We start from the raw sequence: 25,766 nt of genomic DNA, 5'->3' as shown, positions 1-25,766 counted from the left end.
TTCTCATTCATAGTACTGTTGCAAAGATTCAGGAGTGTGTGCTGATTGCTAGTAGGACTGTTAACTATTAGTGACCATGTATAAAGAAGATACAATCCAGTGATGAGGTTACTATCAAGGCCGCCATGGTGCCCAGTTCACCATAGCACTCACTGTGCAATAGCTAAAGTAACATCAGGAGCAGCCCTGTGCTGAGCTCTGGGCACACGAAGAGAAGATGGATCCTGGTCCTAGCTTCAAGCAGACCTGGTCTTGGGGTGCAGACAGTGCAATCCTGCCGAACAGCAAAGACAACACAGTGTGTTCTGGGAAATCCAGTGGCTCTGGGAGCCCCAGAGGATGGATTGGGCCCAGCATAACACATCAAGGAAGGCTTCCTGGAGGTGATAGTTGCACTAAGACATGGGGGGCAGGGCCAGCTGGGTGTACAGCAGGTAGGGATTGACTTCCAGGCAGAGGAGCAGCATAGACAAAGACATGGAGGTGTCTTGTCTGCCCAGAGAACCTGGGTAGCACCTGCCCAAGGCAGTATGGTACAATACTTAACCTGAGTGGCACCGGTCCAAGGTGGTATATGCAGTGGTTAGAAATGTGTGCTCCGAAGCTAGACTGCTGGGTTCCAATCCTGGCTCTGCCATTTAATGACTGAGATCTTGGACAAGTCTTTTAATTCCTCTGAGCCTCAGTCTTCCGTCTGCAAACGGGGGTGGGGTGGGGCCAATGGCAATAATCCTCCCTTCCGGCTGTGCGTGCTGAATGGGCTAAGATGTGTAAAACCATTAGAGCAATGCACACCCGCTGCTGCTTTCATTACTGTTATTTCTCAGTCCTGGAGGTTCCAGGCCAGCCGTGGTCCAGCCAACACCCCCAGCCGGCATCACAGATGCCCTCTCTACAGGGCAGTATCTGCAAACAGCTGCCCCTGCCTCCCACTCCCTGCTCCTCCCTCAGCCCCCTCGGCGCTGCCATGGGAACCACTGAGGAAAGCTCGAAGCTTAGAGCAACCCTGGGGAGGCTCCAGGGCAGGCTGGAGAGAGGGAATCAGCTGTGTAGGGACCAGAGCCAGGCCCTCCCCCTCTGTCCTTGGGGATGTCCACCCAGGACTCCTGCCTCAACATGCCAGACTGGCTGCTGGCCTCTGTTCCTTGCTAGGAATTTCATACCCAGATTGCCTTCAGGCGAGTGTAGCTTCCCCTGGAAATCAGGCTGGCAATTACTTAGGCCTTAGCCTGAACAAGCCCCTGAGACATCTGCAGGCCTCACAGAGGTGGTGGCTGGAGGTGGGACCGCAGGAGGGCAGCTGTGATAGAAAGTGTCTGGTCCCTCGTTCCTCAAGCAGATACCCAGCCCCAAGTACCTGTCAGTTCCGGCTCCGTGCTAAGTGCTTGGGACATGCAGAGGCCTCTCCCTGTGAGGGGAAGGAGGGCGTTTCAGGCAGAGGGCACATGTGAGCAACTGAGAACCCCCGCCTGGGCCCAGCTCTGGCAGGGGCTGGAGCAGTGGGAGGGGAGCAGCCCCATCTCACTGCTGAGGCCGCAGCTGCACCCGGGGTGAACTGAGCCAGGAAGATCCAGAGCCTGGTAGCTGAGACCAGGAGGGGCTTCACATCCTCTCCTGCAGGCCCAGAGACATGCAGGGATTCTCCCTGGCCACACAACAAGGTTGGGCCAAGGAGGAACCAGAATCAGGCCTCCTGGTTCCAGGCCCAGTTCCCTGGCTCCAGACAGGGTCCAGAGGGACCTGCTGTGGGGACCCAGGACATGGAGGGGTCCTCCCTGTCTGGCAAGAGCTGGGTGGGTCCCCCCATGTGGGATGTGAGTAGCAAGGCCGTTTTTCAGTGACGTGCCTCCTCTCTGCCACCGGGCAGTGCACACCCTCCTGAACAGAGGCTGCCACAGCGAACAGATGGAGGCGGCATTTGAGTGATTGGTAAATTGGTTCCTTAAACAGCCACGGTCCCTGGTGAGCACAGCTTGCAGGGCAGCAGCCCCAGTGCAGCAGCAAGCCCAGGAAACTGCCCTCCCTGGGTACAGTGGGCACTTAGACCTTCCCTGGGTGGAAGGATCTATGCCACAGTCCAGGTGGTGGGCTCTGGGCTTGAGGGGCACTCAGGCCAGAGGGGCCGGACCCACCCATATGGAGGGGCAGCATGGCTGGTCTCAGAGAGGCAGTGGTAAGAGTCAGGCAGGGAAATCAGAAAAGGCTGCCCAGGCAGAAGGCACAGCCTGTGCAAAGGCCCAGTATTGGAGCTAGCAGGGCCTGCTCCTCGATGACGAGGCCCCTTAGCTGGGGAGCCAGGTTCCACGAAGGGGCTGCGATCATTTGCAGCTTAAAACCCTCCACATTTGTGCTTCTGGGGGCAGAACAGCCCTCAGTAGGAAGCACTGGGTGAAAGAATAAGAAAAATAATGTCAGAGCCCTGGGACCCCTGGCCACACACAGCCTGGTGTTGCCTGCTGAAGGGGCTCATTGGGGGAGGGGATAGAGGGAGGTCTGAAAGGCAGGTAATGAGTGGAACAGCCAGCACCAGTGACTGCTGCATGGGGCACGGGGAAGGTGGCTGAGCTGGTGCCATTTCCTGGGCTTCTGAGCAAGAGGGAGATTGGAGCAAGCTGTAAGGGAGCTGGCCCAGGTGGGATGCCCCGGCTGAGTTCCACAGCACGTGGGGGTGTGAGGTGGCCCACTGTGGAGGCTGAGGGGCAGGGGCTTATGGCTCTGGAACTTGAGTCAGTTTTTCCTAAGACAATAGGCTTCTTGCATTTTCCCTGGGTCCAGTAAGATGGGGAGGAGCTGGTATCCCAGGTGGCGGGAACAGCATAAGCAAAGGTCCTGGGGCAGGCAGGCAGGTGGCACCCATGAGGGACAACTGACAGGCCTGTGACTAGCACCGATGTTGGGGTTGTCATGAGGGTAAAGGTAGGGTCCACCAAATGCCCAACTGAATATTTCTTCCAAAAGGATAAATTGGATGGCTTTCCAGGTTTTCATGGTCTGGTCAAAGGCTTAACATTGCTCCCCCTCCCCAGGATCCCTGTCCAAGGACTTGGGGTGTCAGGGAGATGCTCAGGCTGGGACAAGGGTCTAGGGCAGTGGATTGCAGGATCTGGGAAGAAGCAGATAGGGCAAGTGGGAGAGAGTAAGTGGAGGGTGAGCATGAGGAGAGGGAGCCAGGACTCCTCACCGCCCCTCCTCTCTAGGACCCCGAAATAGCCCCTTGTCATGTTCTCTAATCAACCCAGCTGATTAACTCCAGCCTGAGCAGGACCGCTGTTGTCTCCTCTCATAGCCTCTCTCTGTTTTTCCTCAGCAATTACACCGCCTTGTTGGGAGTGTGGATCTATGGCTTCTTCGTGCTGATGCTGCTGATCCTGGATCTTTTGTATTACTCGGCAATGAACTACGACATTTGCAAGGTTTACCTGGCGCGCTGTGGCATTCATGGACGGTGGATGAAACAGGACCCCCGGCGGTGGGGGAACCCTGCCCGGGGCCCCCGGCCAGGGCAGCCGGCCCCACAGCCACAGCCGCCCCCAGACCCCTTGCCACAAGCCCCCCAGGCTGTGCACACGCTGCAGGGAGACACCCACAGCCCACCGCTGGTGACCTTCCAGAGTTCATCTGCCTGGTGAGTGGTTGCATTTGGGTCCCAGGATGCCCTGGGTCTCTTGTCTTTGACTGGCAAACTTAGAAAATACCCGATCATTATAGCTGCTGTGTTTGACTCGCCAATTACCTAGTTATTTGCAAAGAAAGATTTGAAGTTGCTCACGGTAACATGTGCCTGGACAAGAAAGTCAGAGTGAGAGGTGGAAATGGAGCTTGGAAGCATACATAGCTTGTGAGTTTATCACACGTAGGACCTGGTGTTGGAGTAATTGCCACTGAGTGTTAAACAGAGTTGTGAGTTTCCTGGTTGACAAGGCAAAAGGGGGAATTGGATGGCTTCCCAAATTTTCACAGTCTGGTCGAAGGAGGCAAATCAGTCTTTGAGGGGCTGGAGGGGAGAAGTTTTTTCAGAATGAACTTAGAAATTGAGCACGTTACTGGGTTCCATCATGCACATATGCTGAGTCACAGAAACCCAATGCAGGCAGGCGCTCCGTGATGCCGGGAAGGAAGCTAGCCAGGGAGGTGGGACCTTAGGGGAATGGCCTTGCGGGGTGGCTGCCCCCAGCAGAACCTGTTCACTCTGTTCAAGGCGTGAGTTCCCATCCCACCTCCTCTGCTGCGACTCTCATCTGTCCAGTCCCAGTCTGGTGGGAGGTACGGAACAACCCGCCCTGGGGGTCCCTGGCAGTGCGGAGTTGGAAGGAGAGAGGAGGCTCTGTGCACCTTGGCGCAGGAACCCACTGTGCCACTGGCAGGACCCAGGCCTGGGCAGAAGCCCGGCTGAGGGCAGATGCCCCCGTTAAGGCATGGGGTGAGAGGTGCCAACGCTCTGTGGGGGCTGAGCTGCTGCCATGGGCACATTATTCCAGGACATCCCGATACTGAGTCTAGGCTGCAAGATTCAGGTGCAAAAACCTACAACACTATGGTCACTGCCAAGTCCATGAGCTTTGCAAGCAACCCGACCTGGGTTCAAGTCCTACCTCTGCCTTTTACCAGCCCATAACTTCAGGCAAGTTGCTTTATCCCCTTCAACCTTCCAATTCTTGTGAAGAACGCACAGCCCTTCACCCTGGGCTTGTTCTGAGGATGAAACACCAGGTGCATAGTAGGTGCTCAGCTCACCATTGCTGCATCCTCACAGGAGATACAACCAGTTTCATGAACGATCATTTAAACAGTTAACGGGTAGTGACCTTTTCAATAATGCATGACTTAAATAATTAATAAGGTGCACTTAAATCAGCTTGTGCTTATTGATCGAACAATTGCCCTATAGATCATGCAGGAGACAAAGACCCGGTCTTGCTCGGCAAAGTTTGACAAATGTCTACCCAGCAGGTCCTCTGGATGGGGGTCCCATGAGGGCTTCTGGTGCTGTGGAGGTGACAGGAGGGAAAGATACACAGCCCGCCCAAAGCTGCAGACCATGAAGCGTCTGTTAGCCTGGCCCCAATGGTGGGGTTTTCTGAAATGTGAGTGTTCTGCAGTGCGCACACCGGGCTGTTTGTCACCAAGTGCATGTCACAGCCTGACAGTCACGTCATGAAATGCCAAAGCATGTGTGCAAGGCCAGGAGGCTCGTGAGTGCTAGTCACACACCTTGAAAGGCCCTCTTTCCGCTGTGTCCCTCAGGGGCCTCCTACAGCGCCCCGCCAACTCTCTGCTGTCACCTCCAGCACTCTTCAGCCCTGTGGCCTCTTTCTCCCCCCCCCATCCCAGCTGTCCCACCTCTGTGTGATGTGGAGGAGCCCTGCCCCCCCCCCCCCCCCGGCTCTGGAAGTGTCTCTTCTCCTCTGCTTCCCCTCACACCGAGAGCAGAAGCACAAGAAGGCCACAATGACCCTTGAAATCATATGACTTGAGCAGATTTCATGTGGCCTGAGGGAGAACCAGACCCTCTGCCCTGACGTTCAGGGCACCCCCAGCCTTGTCGAGAGTACCCTCCAGCCATCTGCAGAACTCATTTGTGCCTCCTCCATGGGGTGTCCGCGTTCACCCCGCCCCACAACCTTCTTCCTGATGAAGCTCGGGCGTCACCTGGTCACCTGCTTCCCGGCTCTGTGCCCCAGGTCCTTGGTGTCTGGTTTCTGCAGGGAGGACACAGCCTACAGTGAGGAATCTCAGACAATTACCAGATAAGAAGGGAGAAGACCAAATACTTCCTCTCCTTAGCACTGCATCCAATACCAAGGAGGTCTCCAGACTGGAATGTGGGGAATTCCAAGACGGAATGTCCCAAGTCAGGCTGGAGTTTCAAATCCTTGGGCTTCCAGCTGGATCTGGAGACGCTGGGCCTGTCCCCTCTAATCCCTGACCTTCCTGGCTGGGGCCTGGCTCCTCCCACTGGCCTACGCTTTGGCCTCATTTACATGGAAGACCCACCCCCTCCTTCACCACCTCTGTCTTCTTCTTGTTCCCACTGCTTTGGTGAAAACCCAAGGGGGGTGTTTGTTCTTATTGCTGCTCCAGGACCAAGGACTGCCATGGAGTGGGGGTGACAGAAACACCCAGAACCAGAGGCCTTACCTGCTGTGTGTCCTCGAAGGAATTGCTGGCCCTCTCTGAATCTCAGTACCTCCCTGAACGATGGTGATAAAATGTGCAGGAGGGTGCACGGAAGGGACTGGCCCAGTGCTGAGCACACAGTAGGGCTGAAGGGAACATTGATTTCTCCCAGGAAACACCGCTTTGTCCCTCAACTGTCTGGTCAGTCCCTCTATACCCCGGGAAGGCAGGCAAGGACACTCACAGAGCCAGACTTCTCAGTGAAGAAGAGCAGGAGGCTTGGCCAGAGGAGGGACACTTGGATTTGGTGCTGGGAATGAATTTTAAATAACAGCCAACCCTTGAACCCAAGTGTAGGCCTGAGCTGTGCCGAGCAGTCATATAGGGCACGCTATGGTCCCGCCCAAGCCTCGCTAGAGTAAGAGAATGAGGGTTTTGTCTGTTTGGGTCAGTGTTTCATCCCCAGCTGTCAGACACTTATTTGATGAGTCCCCATTTTATAGCTGAGAAGACTGAGGCACAGAGAAGTTAGATAACTGGTCCAGGGTTACCCACGCTGGTCACCAGCAGACCCAGCATTTGAACACAGGCAGTCTGCTTCAGCCTGCATGGAGGACTGCTCGGCTGGCAGGGCTGGGTCTCGAGCCTGGTCCCTCAGCCAAGGAGTCGGACAGGAGAAGGCAGATAGGCATCAGGAGATAGAGCCCAGGGTCTCCAGAGCCTGCTGAAGCCTCGGGCAGGCACCAGCTCGCTGCCACAGGCTCTAGCCAGGGCACAGTGTAGGGCAGAGGAGGGGCAGTTGCAGGGACCTGGAAGAGGCCAGTGTGTGGGGTCGAATCCCCATCCACAGAGGAGCAGGGAGCTGATCTTCCCCACTCCTGGGCCAGGCACTAGGACATACCGTCGGCCTGAATCAGGTGGAGATAATGGCAGTGAGCAATCAGCGATGATGGCACACCTGCCCAGCCTGGGCATCTGGGAGATCATCCTGGAGGAGGTGACAGCTGGCCTGATCTTCAAGAATGAGCATGTGCAAAGACCTGGGTGAGGGGGCCAGTCCACAAGGTCTCCACAAGAACAGAGTGTATCATAATCAAATTCTTCTACTGGTGAAGCCCCTTTTACTGATAACATTCCACAAGAGGCCAGAAATGCCCCCCCCCCCCCAAAGTCTCCAGGGTTAAGGACCTTCTTTCTTTTTCTCCTGTTTCCCTGACTCCAGCCCTTGAAGGAAACAGCCTGGTTCTTTGGACACACCAGCCCCCAGGGTCCAGAGGAAAGGACCAGGCAACATTCAAAGTGACCGGGTCTATACTGGTGCATTTCCCCACTTATACCAATGAGTAAATGTAATATTGGGGCAGAGGGGAAGCCACAGGGAGTCCAGAGTTCAAATCCCTCCTGAGTTATTCAACCCAGGCAGGTTCTGCCACGTCTCACCCGCTCCTCACCCTGAGGGCTCAGGATTGCTCCTCTTAATTATTCTTTTCCTGTTTTAGCTGCTTCCTCCCCTTAGCCCTCCACCAAGGAATAGTCACTATTTCTTCTTTTTATGCCTAATTTTTCATCATAAAAGTGCCGTTGCTCGCTGAGAACATGGGGAGAGCGGACAGCAAACGGCCTCAGCACTGAAGGCAGCCATCGTCCCCCCTGCAGCCTTGGCTGTTGTCAGCTCATTTCCTTACTTTATGGACGTTGCCATCCACGCATAAAATTGTGTCTTGGGTTTTTAATTCAACATTATGTCCTGGCGAGCTTCCTGCGACATTGAGACGTTTTTGTAACCATGGCTTGAATAGCTGCATTAACTGTCCACCAAGAGGTGAGGGTCCATTGTTTGGTGACCCACTTCCCTGGCTCGGGCCACCTGGGAGTGTGTCTTCCCCACCTACCTCTCAGAGCGCACTGGGTCCAGACATCAGCCTGAAACCCCTCCACCTCCCTGCCCAGGTGAAGGCCATCCAATGACCCTGCCCTCACTTCCTCGGGAAGCCAAGCACCTATGTTTAAACAACGCCACCTGCTATGAAGCTGTATTTTTTTTTTATGGGCAGGAAGCAGAGTGGGTCAGTGCAAAGGCTCTTAGAGGCTGATGGACCTGGGTTCAAATTTTGCTCCCCTGGGTTTTGATAGCTGGAGGACCCCCAGCAGACAGGATGATGGACTCAGCCTCACAGGGTGCTGTCTGGTTAAAGGACAGGAGGACGTGGGAAGACCCTCTACAAATGTCCCACATCTCTCCCCAGCATCACATCAGGGGGCAGCAGGTTTTCTGTGATTTTAAAGGCAGCAGCCAGCTGTCCTGGGAGCAGTCAACACCTAAAAAGGGTTTCAGTGGATGAGTAGGAGTTTTCTGGAAGTGGAGAATGGGCGACCTAGGCAGAGAGCAGCTCAGGCTTCCTCCTTCAGTCCCACCAGGTACCTGCCCAGATAGCGCCTGATCAGAGAGGCCTTCTCCAACCAAGCTTTGTGAAATAGCAGCAGCCCCCGACCCACCATCCCCGTCTACTCCCCTCGTTTCCTCCTAGTTTCCTCGTGGTGCTCACTACCTGCGCTGTTTGCCTTGCTGCTTTCTTCACTGTCAGGGACCCGAGGAGAGTGGGGGTTGGTCTGTAGTAGATGCTCGATAGATAAGTGCCAGTGCCTGACACATAGTAGGCACTGCATCTTCCTCTGCCCAATGCCAGTTTATTGAGGAACTACTGAACTAAGCAGCTACAACAGACCGAGCCATTTTTTTTTTTTCTTCTTTGTGAAGCTGGAAACGGGGAGAGACAGTCAGACAGACTCCCGCATGCGCCTGACCGGGATCCACCCGGCACGCCCACCAGGGGCGACGCTCTGCCCACCAGGGGGCGATGCTCTGCCCTTCCGGGGCGTCGCTCTGCTGCGACCAGAGCCACTCTAGCGCCTGGGGCAGAGGCCAAGGAGCCATCCCCAGCACCCAGGCCATTTTTGCTCCAATGGAGCCTTGGCTGCGGGAGGGGAAGAGAGAGACAGAGAGGAAGGAGGGGGTAGGGGTGGAGAAGCAAATGGGTGCTTCTCCTATGTGCCCTGGCCGGGAATTGAACACGGGTCCCTGCACGCCAGGCCGACGCTCTACCGCTGAGCCAACCGGCCAGGGCCAACAGACCGAGCCATTTAATATCACCAAGAGCACTGTTGCTTGGTCATCCTGAGCTTAGCATATGGAGGAGGAAATAGAGGCTCAGAGAGGGTTAGCAACTTGCCCAGAGCTGCACAGCAGCTGAGCTGGAATACATACCCGGGTCTGGCTGACTCCAAAGCCCCCCTCTTGAAATGGGGAGCAGTTTCTGCCTGTACTTCTCCTGCCATGAGAGCTAAACTCTGAGATGGTGCTCATAAAGCATGCGGCCCCCTGTCCAGGCCAATGATGGGACTCCCTGTGCAGGTCAAGTCTTACTCACCTGGGGGTGGGGCCCCGAGGAGCCCCCAAAGTGCTAACCAAGCTCTGGAGCTAACCCAGCTTTCTCCCGCCCAGGCCCAGTATTGACCTAAAACTCTCTGTGGGCTCCCACCCGGCACTGGCTCCATTGTGGTCACCAGGTGCGCAAGGTTGCGTTGCGTGGTTGGTTTGGGATGGTTTGGTTTTGAGGTTGTCATCCTTGCTCTTGCGCCATCTGTGAACTTCTTTCCCAGCCCTCAGAATCTTTCTGGAACCCCAAGGAGAAGCTGGGCTGGTCAGGTATCCATGCCCACACACCTGGCAGCTGGCCACCTGCCTCCTTCCTCTGGAAACCCCACCCCATCAGAGGACACGGCCCAGTGGGAAGTGAAAATGCAACTCACAGGCTGTTTTAAATAGAATTTTACCTCAAACATCTCATGGCCATACTCCAGCAGCCCTGCGGCGTGGCGAACTTTCTTGTCTCAGAGTCAGAGCTGGGTCCGTTCTCCCTGCACCTGTCAGCCGGGAACCTTGGTAAATCATGTATTGGCTCTGAGCCTCAGTTTTCCCATCAGTAAGAGAAACTGTGCACGGACTTGCCTGGCAGGATGACTGCGAGGTTTAGCAGGAGGCTGGCCTGTGGTAGGGTCCTCAGCGGGATATCAGGGTAGTCACTGTGGTTATTAGCGCAAGGATAACAGAGAGAAGGAAAGCCACATAGCACACCACGCACAACTACAGGTATTGCACATTTTCTGCTTCCTCATGCACAGGCATTCACGCTTTTTCTAATAACACTGTAACATACTTTCACGTTCTGATTTTATTCACTGAGCATGAAATTAGCCACACTCTGCCATCTTCCTTCATTCTTCTAAATGCTTTGTTAGCAGCCACGCAGCCGTCCAGCTTCCCTGTGCTTAGTATTAGGTTAGCTGTCTCCCCTGCAGGGAGGTATTCAGAGAGCATGACAATTATATATGTATATATATATATATAATGACAAATAACAGTTGCAGGGGAGACACTCAGGGGCGGCAACAAACACCTGTTAAGTGTTGATGGTTTTTCCGTTTTTGAGTCATTGCCACAGGATAGATTCCAGGCAGGGATATTATTGGGTCAAGGGGTGTGACAGTTTCATGGCTCTTTATATCAGTGCCAGCCTCTTTCCCAAAGGCACTGTCACCTGCAGCAGCTTTTGAGCTGCAGGGCACCCTCTCCCTCATTTTTTGTTTGTTTGTTTTTTAATGGCTTGCTGTCTCTTTGAGTGTTGAACACCTTTCCTTTCATTCGTTAATTAATTGTCTCTCCTCTCTTGTGGGTTGCCCATTTATTTTACTGTGCCCCCAAGACAGGTGATAATTGAAGTCATTTCCATAAAGCTACATTTATTTCCCAAACTCCAGTTCCTAAATGTTTCTCTTGTCTGCATAACTCTCTTCCTCCTCCCCCCCCCCACACTATTTACTTAATACATTTTTAATTGACTTTAAATCAAGTCGCACTTTTGGAAAACTCCGACTCGCTTTAAGCAATCATAGCTTTGGTTTTGAAGAGTTATGTTTTCCCTGATAACACATGAAAACAAATCCGTAAACATATCCAAGGTGTGCTGGGGCCACTGGCCATCGGCCTGCATCGTTGGAGGTTAGATTGTCAGGAATCTAGGGATCCCGTGGTTAAACACAGCCACCGACAGAGGTGAAATTTGACACAAACTTACAACTAAATACATTATATTAAACATGAAATAGATACTAGAAGCTCTTTACTTCCTAATTATTTTGTTACATTTGCTATACTATCTGTGCTCCTGAGTTTGTTATATCTGTATAGTGAAAACCTGTATCATGGTGGCTACCACATATCCCTTCCCAGCTCTGAGTTCAGTGATCATGTTGGCAGTATTTACACCATGGACAAGGGCAGCAAATGCTACAATCAGGGCTTTTTATTTTCCCACTGGAGAATTGGTCAAACGTTTGCTGGTACCCAACTGACCATGATGGCTCCAACGCTCACATATTCAGCAGCTTGAATGACCTGCCTGACTCAAGGGTCTGTGCACCTTCCCGTGGGGACATGCACATATTCTCATGTACTTGTGAGCACAGGAGACCAGGGTTTCCAAGGACACCCAGAGTCAGGCATCTGGCACTGGTACCCGGGATGAGAGGCAAGGTGGTTCTGGAAGAGAGATTCATCTATTCTTTGCAGCTCCTGGTCCTTCTGAGCAAAGAAAGCAGGGGAGGCAGGAAGCAGAAGGAGTAGTCAGACCTTCCTGCCACACATCTGCTCTGGGTCCCCGGAGGAAGCGTCTTAGGCCGTCGGCCCCTTTGCAGATGCTTCCGCTCCATCCTGCTTTTTCTTCACAGAAACAGTCCATTGAGAGGAAGCAGCTCAGGCACTGTGAATTCACTCATTTCTCTAACAAGCACTTAGCGAGGGTTGGCTGTGCCCTGTGCTAAGTGCAGAGAATAAAAGATAAGGAAAAAGAAATCAATGTATTCAGCCACAGGGCAAATATACCTCAGGGAAGGTGTTGGAAAATGCACTTCGAAGCCGCACTTCCAGAATAAACTAGACTGAGCTTGGCTGTCCACAGCCCCTCTAACAGCCGAAGTGGGGCAGGGGAGCGAGGGCCCTGGGGCCGGCCAACCGGATCGCAGGCTCCATGACCTCGGGCGAGCCACTCATTCCTGCAAGCCTGTTTGTGTTTGCCTGTCTGTGAAAATGGGGGCATCAGGAGGAGGGAGATGTGCCCGTTCGGAGCCTGGCACAGAGTAGGTGCTGAGCCTGTTCCCAGGAACACGCTGTCAGGCATGCCCCATCCTTGGAGGGGGTCCTGCCATCCTGCCTTCACGCCTGCCGACCCAGCCCCAGGGGAGACCCATGCTGCCCACCCAGCACACTAGTTTGGAACTTAATTAAGATTCCCTAACCTGGTGACTGCAGCCCGGGTTAGTATAATCAGAGATGCCAGCTCGCCTAAGCAATTAGCAGAGATGTTTCCATGAAGGCCAGAGCGATCCTCAGGGCTCATTAACTACCTCCAGGAAGGAGGATGCACCTCTGTCAATTTGACAGGAATTCCATATAATCCCCCTCTAGGCTGCCGCCAGGATGACGTGGGAAAAGCGAGATCTCCGTGAAGGAAACGTCGTGGTTGGGTGATGGCTGTTATGTCCCCAAAATCATTTAGCTCAGGGGCTCAAATGGCCAGCTCCCAGATAGGGCATGGCAGGGCAAGGAAGGAGGAATTTATCTCCATCCATGTGGGTCCAGGAGGACGGTGGACTCTTTCCTTTGTTATTCCTCCCCCCCCCCCCCCACATTAAAGCTCCAGCCATAACTGCTAAAATATTTGCTTCTAAGAATAGATGCTTGTTGGTGCAGCAGATGTCTCCAAACGCAGGCTTTCGGTTCCTGTCAGAATGGTGCGAACCAATGCGTGCCCGGGGGCCAAGAGGGCACCTGTCCTTAATGTCCTGCAGGATGACATTCCTGTTGTTCCTGAGGTCCCTAGGGCGAGACTGGAGGGATTTGTTGTCAGATGGTTTTGGCCTTGAACTCTGGGAGTGGCTCTGTCATACTTGTCACTTGGACACTGTAGCCCAGAGCAGGATGTAGGGGGGGGCAACAATAAGGGCTCTGGGCCTCCTGGCTGGGCCGGCACTGGGCTCTGTGCTGCCCAGCTGTGTGGCTTTGGGCAAGCTGCTTCACCTCTCTGAGTTAGACATTGGTGGGGAGCAAGTACTGTATTTCCCCATGTATAAGATGCATATTTTTTTGAAAAATTTGGGGTCTGAAAACTGGGTACGTCTTATACAGAGGTTGTAGATTTTTTTTAACTTGCATTTCCCACTTTTTCACACTTGTTTTTGCGCTCATTGTTGAAGACAGTGATTCGTCATCAGACACAGATGAGAATAAGCTAATGGATGGGAGTTTTGACAGTGATGAGGAGTTGTATGAATTTTATGATAAATAAAACTTGAGTTCAATAACTTTATGTAATACATTTTTTATTCAAATTTCGGGCCCCAAAATTAAGGAGCATCTTATAGATGAGGAAATATGGTCATCCCTTCCTGGGGGGGGGGGGATCACAGGTACAGAGTCCAAGGGGATGTGCAGAGGACCTATTCCAGCACCCACTCACAGGAAGGACCCCCCCAAGTACCCTCTTTCCCTGTCTCCGTTCACTTCATCAGTAAGAAAAGAGTCCCTGCCAAATGTCTCCCCTGCCCCCAGTTTGAGGTTGCTGAGGGCTTTATATCATAGCTCTGCCACATGGGTAAGTAAAGGGGAATTGTGCTCAGTTGTCCCATTGTCAGTTTGGTTACCCTGGAGATGTCCGAGACCCAGGAGGTCGAAACAGCTGTCACTGGGCCCTGGTGCTCTCTGAACTAGGGAGGCCTGGCCACAGAGGCACCCAGTCCAGGGTGTTCCGCTCTCCTTCCTACCTGCTGACTCCACATATGTGTCCCGAGACAAAAGCCTTCTGTGGACTCCGGGCCGCCCTGTCCCCACCCAGCTGCCAGCCTCCTGCATATAGGTCCCTCGCCACTGTCCCGTCCGGCGCTGTGACCTTTCTGAGCCTCTGACTCCTCTTTCTGGACCTTCCCTGCTCACAAGCATGGAAGTGTGAGCTCCTATAATAAATGCCTCATTCCATAACACCCCAGCACTGTGTCCGTGCCAGGCCATGATATCACCACTTACATACGCTAGGGGACATCTTTGTCACCTCTCAAGGCCTCTGTCATCGTCATCCAGATGCATCTTCAACCAATGGGCATAAGTAAAGGAGGGCTGTTTGTTTCTTTCCTGAAAAGCCATCCTTCAGGCCAGGGTGCATCTCATAGTTGGTGTCACGTGCACGGGAAGGGGGACAGTGGATTGCAATAAGCAGCCACTGTGATGGGATTTAAGGAAAACAGGATGCTGGCAGAGCACTTTGAGCAGCTAGTCAGTTGGTCAGATGGGAGTTTTGGTGAGAAAGCTGCCTGCGGTGGTTGGAGGGGGCAGAGCGGCTGTTGCTGCACCCCAGGGAGGAAACTGCAGGCTGGGGGTGGAGAAATGATGGGAAGAAATGAACTGATGTAGAAATAGTTTGGAGGTGGAGAAGACAAGACCTACAGAGAGACCGGATCAGATATGGGGGGTGGTGAAGGGGCCACCAAGGCCAACTGTAGGATCCTGCATGAGTGACATGAAGTCTTGCCACAGGCAAGGAAGGACCAGGCTGGAGGAGAGGCGGGGCGGGGGCTACGGGCAGAGCACAGTGGGTTCATTATCACTGGCTTGGGGGAGGGGACCCTGGGCTGTGCCACAGGGGATAGGAGGTGTAAAGGGTGGACGTACATCCTGAGGACTGGGCAGGTTCCAGGTGAGAGGGAGATGGAGAGATACCAGGGGTGACAGGTGTGCACCAGGTGGGCAGAGGAAGGCCCCAGGAGGGATGGCAGACTTGGGACATATTGCCCATGATGCCTCCTTCCTGGCGATGGTGCCATCAAGGAAAGTCAAAGACTAGGGAGTAAGTGTGTGTGGTTGGTATATGTAGTGTGAGTGTAGTGTGAACGTGGTATCGTGTGCATGGTGTTTGTGTTGTGTGCATACTCATGTGCTGAGGGGTGTCCTGGCTCCAGGCTCAGCCCCTCTTGCTGCCTCTGTCCTGACCTGAGGTCACTGGAGAAGGCATGGGGAATGGGCCAGGGCATTGAGACAGGCCAGGGCTGCTGTAAAATAGAAGCAGGACCGGGTCTGCACCGAGACTGAGGGAGCATGGAGGTTCAGATGGTGCCAGAGCAGGAGGCCTAGAGCCACGGATGGTCAGGGCAAGGTGCACACCGCCCAGAACAAGGAGGTGCATGTTTCACAAGCATTTGCAAAACATGGACCAAAGCCTGGGCCTCAGGTTAAGGCTGGAGACAGAATGTATCAGACCCTGTTACTGCCTGAGATGCTCACCTAGCCTGGTCACCTCACTGGGTTTCCCGCCCAAGCTCCCCATGAACTCCTACTCATCCGTCAAAACCTTGCTCAGCCCTGGCCGGTTGGCTCAGTGGTAGAGCGTTGGCCTGGCATGCAGAAGTCCCGGGTTCGATTCCCGGCCAGGGCACACAGGAGAAGCGCCCATCTGCTTCTCCACCCCTCCCCCTCTCCTTCCTCTCTGTCTCTCTCTTCCCCTCCTGCAGCGAGGCTCCATTGGAGCAAGGATGGACGGGGCGCTGGGGATGGCTTCTTGGCCTCTGCCTCAGGCACTAGAGTGGCTCTGGTTGCCATAGAGCGACGCCCCGGAGGGGCAGAGCATCGCCCCCTGGTGGGCAGAGCGTGGCCCCTGATGGGCGTGCCGGGTGGATCCCGGTCAGGTGCATGCGGGAGTCTGTCTGACTGTCTCTCCCCGTTTTCCAGCTTCGGAAAAATACAAAAAAACAAACAAACAAAAAACACCTTGCTCAGGTCACTCCCCCGCCAGGCCTCATTCCTGTCTCTGGAGCACTTCTCTCCCTGTTCCCCACTCCTATGTGTCCCCGTTGTCACACCTGTGCCCACTGGGCTGGGAGAGAGGGCAGGGACAGTCTGTGTCCTTCCAGCAATCCCAGTGCTGGGAGCCAAGTCCTGGCCTGGGGGTCACACCTGCTTGTTCGACTGCCTCCACTGCTGGCTTGCTGTTTAACCTTGGGCAGCCACTGCCCCCCACACTGCCCCAGCCCACCCATGGCTTTGCCTCCTTTTGTGTAGGACGAGAAAAGGGACGAGATGCTTCTATAGCGTCTTTCAACTTAACACCTCCCTGCATTTCTGTCTGGCTGACGGAGACACAAGATCAGGGGCAGAAATGGATGTGGAAAGTGCTTTGAAAAATTCATAGCCGGCCCCATCAGGAGGCAAAGGAGAGTCTTTTTGTGGAGCCAGGGGAGGGGGTTATGGACAGAGGCTGTGATGAAAAGGACAGTGTCAGAAGCACTTTGTACCATTTAATGTCAAACTCAGATCTCCCAGAAAGGCAAGGGCATCAAATATTTACCAAAGCTGCATTAAAAATTAACCTTTAAGATATAGATGTTTAAAGACCCTGAGCTCCCAGGAAATGTCCAGAAGTTAGGAGGGTGAAGGGAAGGAAAGGCAGGCTACATGCAGGACGTGAAGAATGAAGCCCCCAGAGGCAGGGACAGCTCCCCATGACCGCCCCCGTCCCCCACCAGAGCCAGAGCAGCCTCCAGCCCTGCCTCTGCAGAGGCACCTGGCCCACCCCCCTTGGCCATCAGCCCTTCCTGACCGTCCTGCGTGCCATCCCCTGCTGTCCTGCTCGCTGCGACACTGCCCACCAACCAATGGACTGTCTCCTTCATTTGAGTCTGTCTGCCTTCCCAGCAGCCGGCATGGTCCACAAGGGCAGGGCCTCTCAGGAGGTACGTTTGCTGCTCTCTCCCAGCCCTGAGACGTGGGGGACATGCATCTTTCTCTGACTCTGACCCTCCTGCCACCCTCTTTTAAGGACCCTTGTGATCACGCTAGGCCCACCTGGATAAGCCAGGACCACCTCCCCACCTTAAGGTCCTCCATTTAGTCACACCAGCAGTCTCCTTCACCACGCAAGACGACATTCATAGCTTCTGGGGACTAGGACAGGGGCCCCACTGGGGGCGTTCATTGTGCCTCCGCAGGCCTGTGTGTAGGGTCACAGGATGTGCTGCCAACCAGCTGTCCACAGCAGCCAACCGGTTTGCATGCCCCCAGGAGTCTGTGAGCGCTCCCGTGGCCCCAAGCCCCGCCCTAGCAGGTGGTGTGGTTGGTCTTTTTCACCTTAGCTGTTTTGGTGGGCTTGTAGGAGTTTTCTGTGGAATTTACCCAACGTGCACGTTTCACTTTCTAGCGTCAAACACAAGCACACCTCCTCCATGCAGTCTCTGGGACCACACTTCGTGGCTACGAGCTCTGTCTGAGGGATTCCGGTGCCACCTCCGAGGGATTGCCCTCTTCTCTCTGCAGCTCGCTCACCTCCGCCCTGTCAGGAGTGGGGAATAGCGTCTCCACCTCTCAGGGTCGCTCTGAGGCTGTGACGCCTGCTCGGTAGTTGGACTTGAGGAACCGCCTGATCATCGCTGCTCAGGGCACCTGGGCTGCTGCCTGATCATCACTGCTCAGGGCACCTGGGCTGCGGTTATCTGGCAGCCAGCCCTGCTGTGTCTCCAGCTCTCTGCTTTTGTTCATGGTCACGACTCTCAACGTTCTTTGTTATTCAAATTGCCGGGTGCTCTGTCTTAACTTCCCAATTAGGATGCAGATGTAGCCAGCAGCTCTGTAGCTGTCACCAGGGCCAGCTGGCCTCTATCCAGCCTGCCCCCTCCCCAGGCCACTGCCATGCATCAGGGATAGCCTTATGACCTATTGCAGTTAGAGGCCCAGACTGGACCCCTGGCCCCATCACTAATTGGACAAATGATATTACTTCCCTGAGCCTCAGTTTCCTCATCTGTAAATGGGGGAATAATGATCTCACCTCACAGGGTTGTTGGGGGAGCTAAGTTGCACGAAAGAAACACCCGGTACACATCACCCCTAACCCTGCCTTTATCAGAACCAGCAAGGAGCCTCCCCGTTGGCTCCCCGGAGCCCTAGGGTCGTCCTAATGCCCTCGCCCAGTGGCTGAAACGCTCATTGGCAGCCCCCTCTGCCAATTCACCCCTGCTGGGAGCACCTCGTACCACACACTGGGGTCCTCTGAGCAGCCCTGGCTCAGACTGCGCCCTCCTCCTGGAATCCCTCCCATCTTCATGCTTGACACAGCCCTAGGGAGTTTCCCGACCCCCTCCCCTGCCCCCATCCAAGGCCATGCCCTCCAGAACCCCCAGGACCCCACTCACTGGTGACACAGGGTAGATCTGCCACTCTGGTTTGGGTTCCCACCTTCTCAGAGCCCTTGAGGGCAGGGCTCACGTCTGACTCCAGTCTGTGCCCCCAGCCCAGGCCTGGCAGATGAAGCCGCCGGGACAGGTGTCAGAGGCCTGGTGGGAGGCAATGGCATCGACACGCAGTGAGAGGAGCGCCGGTGGTCCGGGCCTGGTTGGCAGCGAGGGGCCAGGTGTCAGGGCCTGGGAGGACGGGTTGCTCTGTGATTGGGGTGGGGGACTCTTGGTGACAGGACTGCTTGCGCTCATGGACTGTAGCTCCTTAGTGGCTGAGGTACAGTCCCATGAAAGCAGAACAGAAGTTGACATTTGCTGAAGCTTTATTCTGGAGGCTGTGCTGAGGCAAAGCATTCCAAGGGCACATGGGACACAGCAGCATGACTGTTGGGCTGTGTCCAGACAGGCCAGTTCAGAGCTGTCGCTGTCCAACGGATGCCACAGCAGTGGAGGTCCTCTCTGGCTGCTGGATGCTCCTCTGTGACCGGAGTGCCGTCGCATGGGGTCTGAGACCCAGAGAACTGACTTGCCTCGGGTAAAAAAGCATGTCAGGGGCAAAGGCAGGATCTGATCCCAGGCCTGTGAGACTCTGACACCGGTGGTGTTGACCGCCCTCGGCCCCTCTGCAGTACCAGGTGGTAGTGACCGTCACAAAGGCCTGCCAGAGCCTGACACGCAGCATGGCAGGAATACTCGGTGAGCAGGTCCTGAAGGCTGGGTGGGAGTTTGTCAAGTAAGAAAGCTGTTCCCAGGTTGTAGGCGAGCATGTTGGCACACTTGGCCATTCTGGAAAGCGATTCCTTTGAAGTGGCCACGACAGTAGACACAGTAACAGATGCCCAGCAGTACGGAGCCCTGAATGCCGGCTGAGGCATCAAAATGTCACCCTCTCGGAAACCATAAGCAGAATATTTTTTATAACATTATTGATTTTGAAATAGTTCATGTTATACAAGAGAATATATATAAAATGTATATGAAGTACATAAAAATAATGAAACAGACATGGTGTTCCCACTGCCCAGATGAGAAACAGAGCCATGTCCGTACCACGGAGGCCCTCAGCACGCCCCTGCCCCTGGAGAGCCCACCAGGCTGGATTGTGTGTCTGCCACCCCCAACATAGGCATCTCCCCACGGAGAGACTGCTGAGCTGTTCCCTCCAGAGAAGTCATTCTGGGGAAATAGAGAAGCTGGCCTGGACCTGGGGCCCAGAAGCAAGGACAGAGCCTGGAGTTCTTGGCCCAGGTCGGGGGTGGTGCTGCCTCCATCTGGAGGGGGGGGCGCGCCTCTTCCATGTCAGCCTGGAACAGCAGTGAGGAGTAAAGAGGACACTGTCTGCTGCCCCGCATCTCAGAAGGCCACTGGGGCAACGATGGGGGGCAGACAGTGAACGCAGGTGGGAACTGGGCCTGCATTATAGAAGTTTTCCAGCTAACTGAGCAGCCTAAAGGGCAGTAGGCTGTGTGGTAATGAGTTCACTGTCCCTGGGGGAAGCCAAGCAAAAGCTAGACAACTACCTGGACTTCCTCTGTAAGCCTCCTCTGACTTTCTGTCCCTCTTCCCTCAGCCCCTGGGGTTCCCTCTGTCTCAGCATTCACCCATGACATCGCTGTCTGCCCCTCCAGACGGGGTCTCAGGGCCTGGATAGAGCAGCAGACACAACTCCACTTAAGCCCTGCCCTCATGGAATGAATGAGCTGGTGGGAAGGCAGGCAGTGCTCAAAAGTAGGAGATAGCACAGCAGCCAGTGGTGGTGCGGCAGGGAGAAGCAAGCAGGGGACGGGATGCAGGAGGCTCAGGAGGAACTCCCTAAGAAGCCATCCTCATCAAAACTTGAGGTGGCTAAGAAAATGAGCCACACACAGGCACCTTGGAGCAGCCTCGGGACTGGGAACAGCCAGTGCAAAGACCCAGAGGCAGGACTACCCAGGAATGTGGGAGGCACCGCAAAGAGGCTCATGTGGCTAAAGAGAGAAGGCATGAGAGGAAACCACATCGGGAAGCACAGGGAGGCCGGCATGAGAGTCACCAGGGCCTTGGGGATTCCAAGCAAAAGAGATTTTTATATTCTCTCTCTCTCTCTCTCTCTTGCTTCTGTGTTGAGAATATACTGTAAGGAGGTGTGTGCAGGGAATCAGGTAAGGGTACAGGAAACACCTCAGATTGGGAGGATGGTGGCTTGGACCGTGGGAGTAATAGTGAGAATGGTGAGAAATGGCACGAGTCTGTGACTGTGTTGAGACAGTGGTACTGGACTGGACGTGGGTGTGAGAGCAAAGGGGCCAAGGACAGGCCCAGGTTTTTCACCCCTAGCTACAGCTGGAGCGGCCATCAGCCAGGATGGGGAGAACCACGTAGGAGTACGTTTTAGAAAGAAGCTCAGGAATTTTGTCTGGACACGTTAAGAACGAGATGCCTGTTAGATACGCTGGGAGGATCTCCAGGTGACTGTTGGAATTCAAGTCTAAAGTTCAGGGGAGAGGTGACCCTGATGACAGCACTCCAGGATGGAGGTCAGAGAATGGGGGAGGGGGGCATCTAAACATGGCATCCTGGGGCAGACGACAGACAGAGCTCCTGGTCGATGGCCTGGCCCGTTCTGATATCTGCAGCATTCTCCATTGCATGGGAAACCACTCCTTTTGAACAAGTGTCCGACTGGTGGACATTTCGTTGGTGCTAATCTTGCCCTTTCACCCACACTGCTGCAGTCAGTAAGCTTGTGCATATGTGCCCTGTGAGCCCATTTGCAGGACAGTCATGAAGCGGAATTGCCGGGTCAGAAGGGGTGTGCACCTGCCGCTTTGCTAGGCATTACACTGCCTTCCCAAGGGATCCCGATGTCCCCCTACCAGCGGTGAAGCAGAGGTGTAACACACCACCGGCAAACACACCAGCAAACACAGCCTTTCTGCTCTTCACCGAGTGCAGAGTGAAGGAACGTGGAAGCCTCCCTTTGTCCACGCCCTGGAATACTTTTTCATTATGGCTCTGATTTGCGTTTCTCTCTGCTCAGACTCTGAATTTGCAATCTGCCAGTTCCTCCCTCTCTCTCTCTCTCCTTGGCAGCTGGTCTGCGCAGCTTCTCTCTTCTTGGATCCTTTTGGGTAATTTTCTGTTTTCCTGGAAATCCACCCATTTCATCGAGGTTTTCTGATTGGGTTGGACCGAGCTGAGCGGTAGGCTCCTGTGTTCTTCCCTCGTTAACTGTCTGCTCCCCTCAGCTTCCCTGCGCGGCTGCTTTGGCGCCGGCACCGTTGTTGGCCCTGGGGAGACAGCAGCAAGCCAAGACCGATGAAAAGCCGTACTTCTATGGAGCCCATGGACAATTTAAAAATGCATACATAAAGTATATGGACTGTTAAATGGTGACAGGTGCCAGGCAGAAAAGCAGGGTAAAGGCAGAGCAGGGAGTCTCAGATGGACTGCATTTTGAACGGGGTCGGAGAGGGTCTCCGTAACAGCTGACCTGAAGGAGAGGCGGGAATAAGCTGGGCGTTTATCTGGGCGAAGAGCTGGAGCCTGCTAGTACAGGCCGTGTGTTCATCTGGCTTCTCCGGAGGACCAGAACCAGTAAGATACTGACGTACAAAGAGATTTACTCTAAGGGACTGGCTCACAGGGTCATGGAGGCTGAAGAGTGTCAGGGTCTGCAGTTGGCAACCTGACGGAGTGTGGACGCCTGAGGACCAGGGGAGACAGGGGTGCCTGTTCCAGCCCGAGGCAAGTGTGCAGGCAGGAGAGACGGACGTCCCGGCTCACAGACGGTCGTGCAGAGAGGGCGCCCGCCCTTCCTCCGCCTGCTTGCTCTGCCCCGTCACCCTCAGTGGACCGGACGGGCCCACCCACATCAGGGAGGGCCACCTGCTGGACTCAGTGTACTGAGCCAGATACGCATCTCATCCAGACACATCCAGAAATAACGTTCAGCCAAATGTCTGGGTTTCTGTGGCCCCGTCAAGGTGACACGTAAAATGAGCCACCACTTTGGAGTGGAGTGAGTCGAAGGGAGAAGGTCAGGGATTTGATTGGAGAAGGTGGAGAGGAAGGTTTTGGCTCTTATGCTGAGTGAGCTAGGAGCCATGGAGGGTTTGGAGCAGGGGAGCAACATGATTTGAGGTAGATTTTCACAGGGTCCCCCCCCCCCCTCTGGCTGCTGCATGGATTGTAGACAGGAGGAGCTGGCCAGTGAGGAGGCCACAGTAAGAACCCTGCTGACTTGGACCATGGTAGAGGCAAACGGGGCGGCAGGAAGTGCAAGGTTTAGGGAGACATCTGAATGAAGAGGCAACAAGATTTGCTAAAAGGTCAGATGTGGGGTGTGAGGGACGGAGAGGGATCAGAGACACTCTGGGACTCCCATGTGAGCAGCAGGAAGGACAGAGTCACATTTGCCGAGGTCAGAAGAATTGCGGGGAAGGCTGGTTTGCGGAGAACAGTGTGGTTTTTAGTTTGGGGCATGTTGAGTTGGAGATGTCTATTAAATATCCAGCTGGTGATGTCAAGCAGACAGGTTAGAGGTGTGAGCTGGAGTGCAGAGGAGAGCTTGAGGGTGGAGAGTCCTCAGTGTACACTGTTTAAATCGGTGGGAGGAAATGCGGTTATCAGGAAGGAGTAGAGATGGGGAGGAGGAGAGGAGGCCGGGAAGGTGGGAAGTGGCCAGGAGGACAGCCAGGAGAGAGGCTGGAATGTCCCTGAAGCAGGAGGAGTGAGCACCTGGGTAAGTTCTGCCACAAGGACAAGCAAAAAAAAAAAAAAAAAAAAGATGGAGAAAGTGGCCACTGGATATAACATAACATGGAGGTCTTTGGCGACCCTGACAAGGGCAAATTCTGCAGAATAGTTGGGACGAAAGCCTATCTGAAGAGGTGAAGGGACAGCAGGGAAGGGGCATTGTGGAGCAACATTAAGGTCTTTCCCTAGTGCTTAACCTGTGTCTTCCTGTGTTTTAACTAGATTCACCACACACTGGCACTGAGGCCCGAGAGAAATGTCCCCTGTGTGTCCCCATGGAGGAGACACCAATGTGACATTTTGTTTCCTTCTGCTTCCCCAGAAAGCCCTTTTGCCGTGCCTCAGGATGGGGGAGGTGAGACCCGAAGCCCCCGGCATAGCCTCCAAGAAGAACAACTTCACAGAGACGCCAGGGAGAGCCTCGGCAGCTGCGGTGGCAGCCGAGAAAACACCACCTGTGCCCAAAAGCCCCTCCTGCGGACTTCTAAGATTAGGAGCAAACTCAGGGGTGGGGGCCCGGGACGGGGTGCAGGGGAGGGGGTTCTGAGCCACCCGTCCGCAAGCAATAGTCCCATTTTGGGCTGGTGGCTTCTGAGAGATGACGCCATTATGGACTCGAGGTGACCCACACAAAGCTGATTGGGCCAGTTCCAGCTGGAAGGATTTGGGCCCATGCGTCACACCCATGGTTCCCTCGCATAGTGACTCATGGGCCTCTGCGTGTCAAAATAACGAACGTGAGTGTGTGTGTGTGTGTGTGTGTGTGTGTGTGTGTGTGTGTGTGTGATATGGGTATTCTTTTTGTTTGTTTGGTTTTTATTGTGTCCCTCCAAATTCTCTGATGGGCACTTGTCACTATGTGGTGGGGGTCCTCGCCAGCCGCCTGGGTTCCAGTGTTTTGCTGTAGCCGGTGGCTATGTACCAGGTGGAATCAGCAAACACGAGGCCCAGCCCTGCTGTGTCTTTCGGGGGATGCTGGAGATTTGGAACCTCCAATGAGGGTTCGTTGTTACCATAACAACAGTGATAAGGGTCATGTCTCTGATTGTCCACGGGGTGGGTACTAGGTTGGGTGTCTTCTTCTTACACACCTTCTCTCACCACTGATACAGGGGTGTGATGGACCCCCAGCAGGAACAGCTCTAACACGGGAGGTGCCCAGGGTCACTCAGTGAGGAGACCAGCCCCTCAGTGTGACTTCAGGGGTGTGGGAACGCAGAATCCCAGGCCCCAGCCCAGAGCACTCCCAGCACAGCCCCAGGCATCTCCTGGTCACTTCCCAGTGGACTGGCCACCACGCCAAGTTCTCCACTGTCATGGTCCTGACCCCGATTCACACAGCACATTCTGCTTAAGCACCGGCTGTGTCCAGGCCCCGTGCTGGACAGTGGTGGGGACGAGAGACAAGTCAGGCAGCCCGCATCCCCATCCCAGGGGAGCCGCCATCTGGTGGGAAAGATAAGACACCGATCTTTCTAGGACAGAGTGACGAGCAGTATGGAAACCCAGAGGAGAAGGTTCTAGAGGCCCTTCCATTTTAAGATGGGACTTTCAAACAGACCTGGACGCCCATAACATTCATCCACAGAGCTCACCATGGCCACGGTCCACCCTGCTTCCCAGGGCACACAGGAAGGGCCTTGTCCAGGAAGTGATCGCATCAGCCCCAAGGGCCACTCTGCCCGTATAGTCACACACCCCACTGGTGTCAGTGATACCGAAACGTCCCCCAGCTCTTAGCTCAGTGGGCCCTGCTCGGAGTATGTGTGGCCCCTTTGGATCACATATCCTTGCTTAGCTAGACCCAGTGTTCTCACACCCAGACTATCAGACGCAGCAGTGAGTGGGAAGGCTCCTCCTCACTACCCACGATGCTGGTTTTCTAGCTGCTGAGAGCGGTCAGAGAAGAAATAAGTGGTGAGTAAGGAAGACATCAGTAAAGGTGAGCACTGCCGGGAATTCAGTGACAACATGTGAGTGTGGGTCATGTTGAACTTGGGCCTTCTGGGAAGAAGGCCCTTTTAAGCAGGTAATAGTTAATCACAGCTCTGAATGATAAGCAAGAGGCAGCCATGGGATAGGGGAAGAGCGTTCCAGGCAGAGGAAGCACCTAGTGAAAAGGCCCTGCGACAGCAGCAGGCTCAGTGGGTTCAGGGAATCAGAAGGTCCCTGGTGACTGGGACACAGGGAGTGCGGAAGTGGTGATGGTGAGGGCGCCCAGACTCTGTGGTTCACTGTGAGACAGGTCCCACCCTTGATAAAGCAGAAGGAACTTTCCAGGGTACAAAGTGCTTTCCCTATAGCCTGGCTTTTCCTCCTCTCCAGAGCCCCATGAGGAAGGGACTCTTCCCATTTTATGGATTAGGAAACATTAACATAGGTCAAGTGGCTTGCCCAAGGCCCCACAGGCAGGCTGGGGAAGACCCAGGCCCATGGCTTCCGGCCCGTCTCTTCCAGACTGTGGTGCCAGGGCCTGGGTAGACAGTTCGGGAGAGGCAGAGTGGGAGGATCTTCACTTGGGGTCTTGATTAGGGAATGGGTATAGCTCCCTTTCCCTCAGATGTGAGTCATTCTGGACACAT

General features: G+C 54.5%; 1 protein-coding gene across 2 annotated transcripts in view; it reads left to right on the top strand.

Annotated features, from left to right (window-relative positions):
• The window catches only part of SHISAL1 (shisa like 1), a 119,000-nt gene extending 95,362 nt beyond the window's left edge, over window positions 1-23,638 (top strand). For both annotated transcript variants that reach the window (XM_066358628.1, XM_066358627.1), the window contains exons 4-5: window positions 3,308-3,625; window positions 23,507-23,638. In XM_066358628.1, coding sequence (XP_066214725.1) covers window positions 3,308-3,625; window position 23,507 — 319 coding nt within the window. In that variant the 3' untranslated portion in view covers window positions 23,508-23,638. The remainder of the gene's footprint in view (window positions 1-3,307; window positions 3,626-23,506) is intronic.
• The last annotated feature ends 2,128 nt before the right edge of the window (window positions 23,639-25,766 follow it).

The sequence above is a fragment of the Saccopteryx leptura genome, chromosome 1 (genome assembly GCF_036850995.1).
Source record: "Saccopteryx leptura isolate mSacLep1 chromosome 1, mSacLep1_pri_phased_curated, whole genome shotgun sequence".
Lineage (NCBI taxonomy): Eukaryota > Metazoa > Chordata > Mammalia > Chiroptera > Emballonuridae > Saccopteryx > Saccopteryx leptura.
The sequence above is the reverse complement of the archived record's forward strand: the minus strand, read 5'-3'. Positions and strand labels throughout refer to the sequence as shown.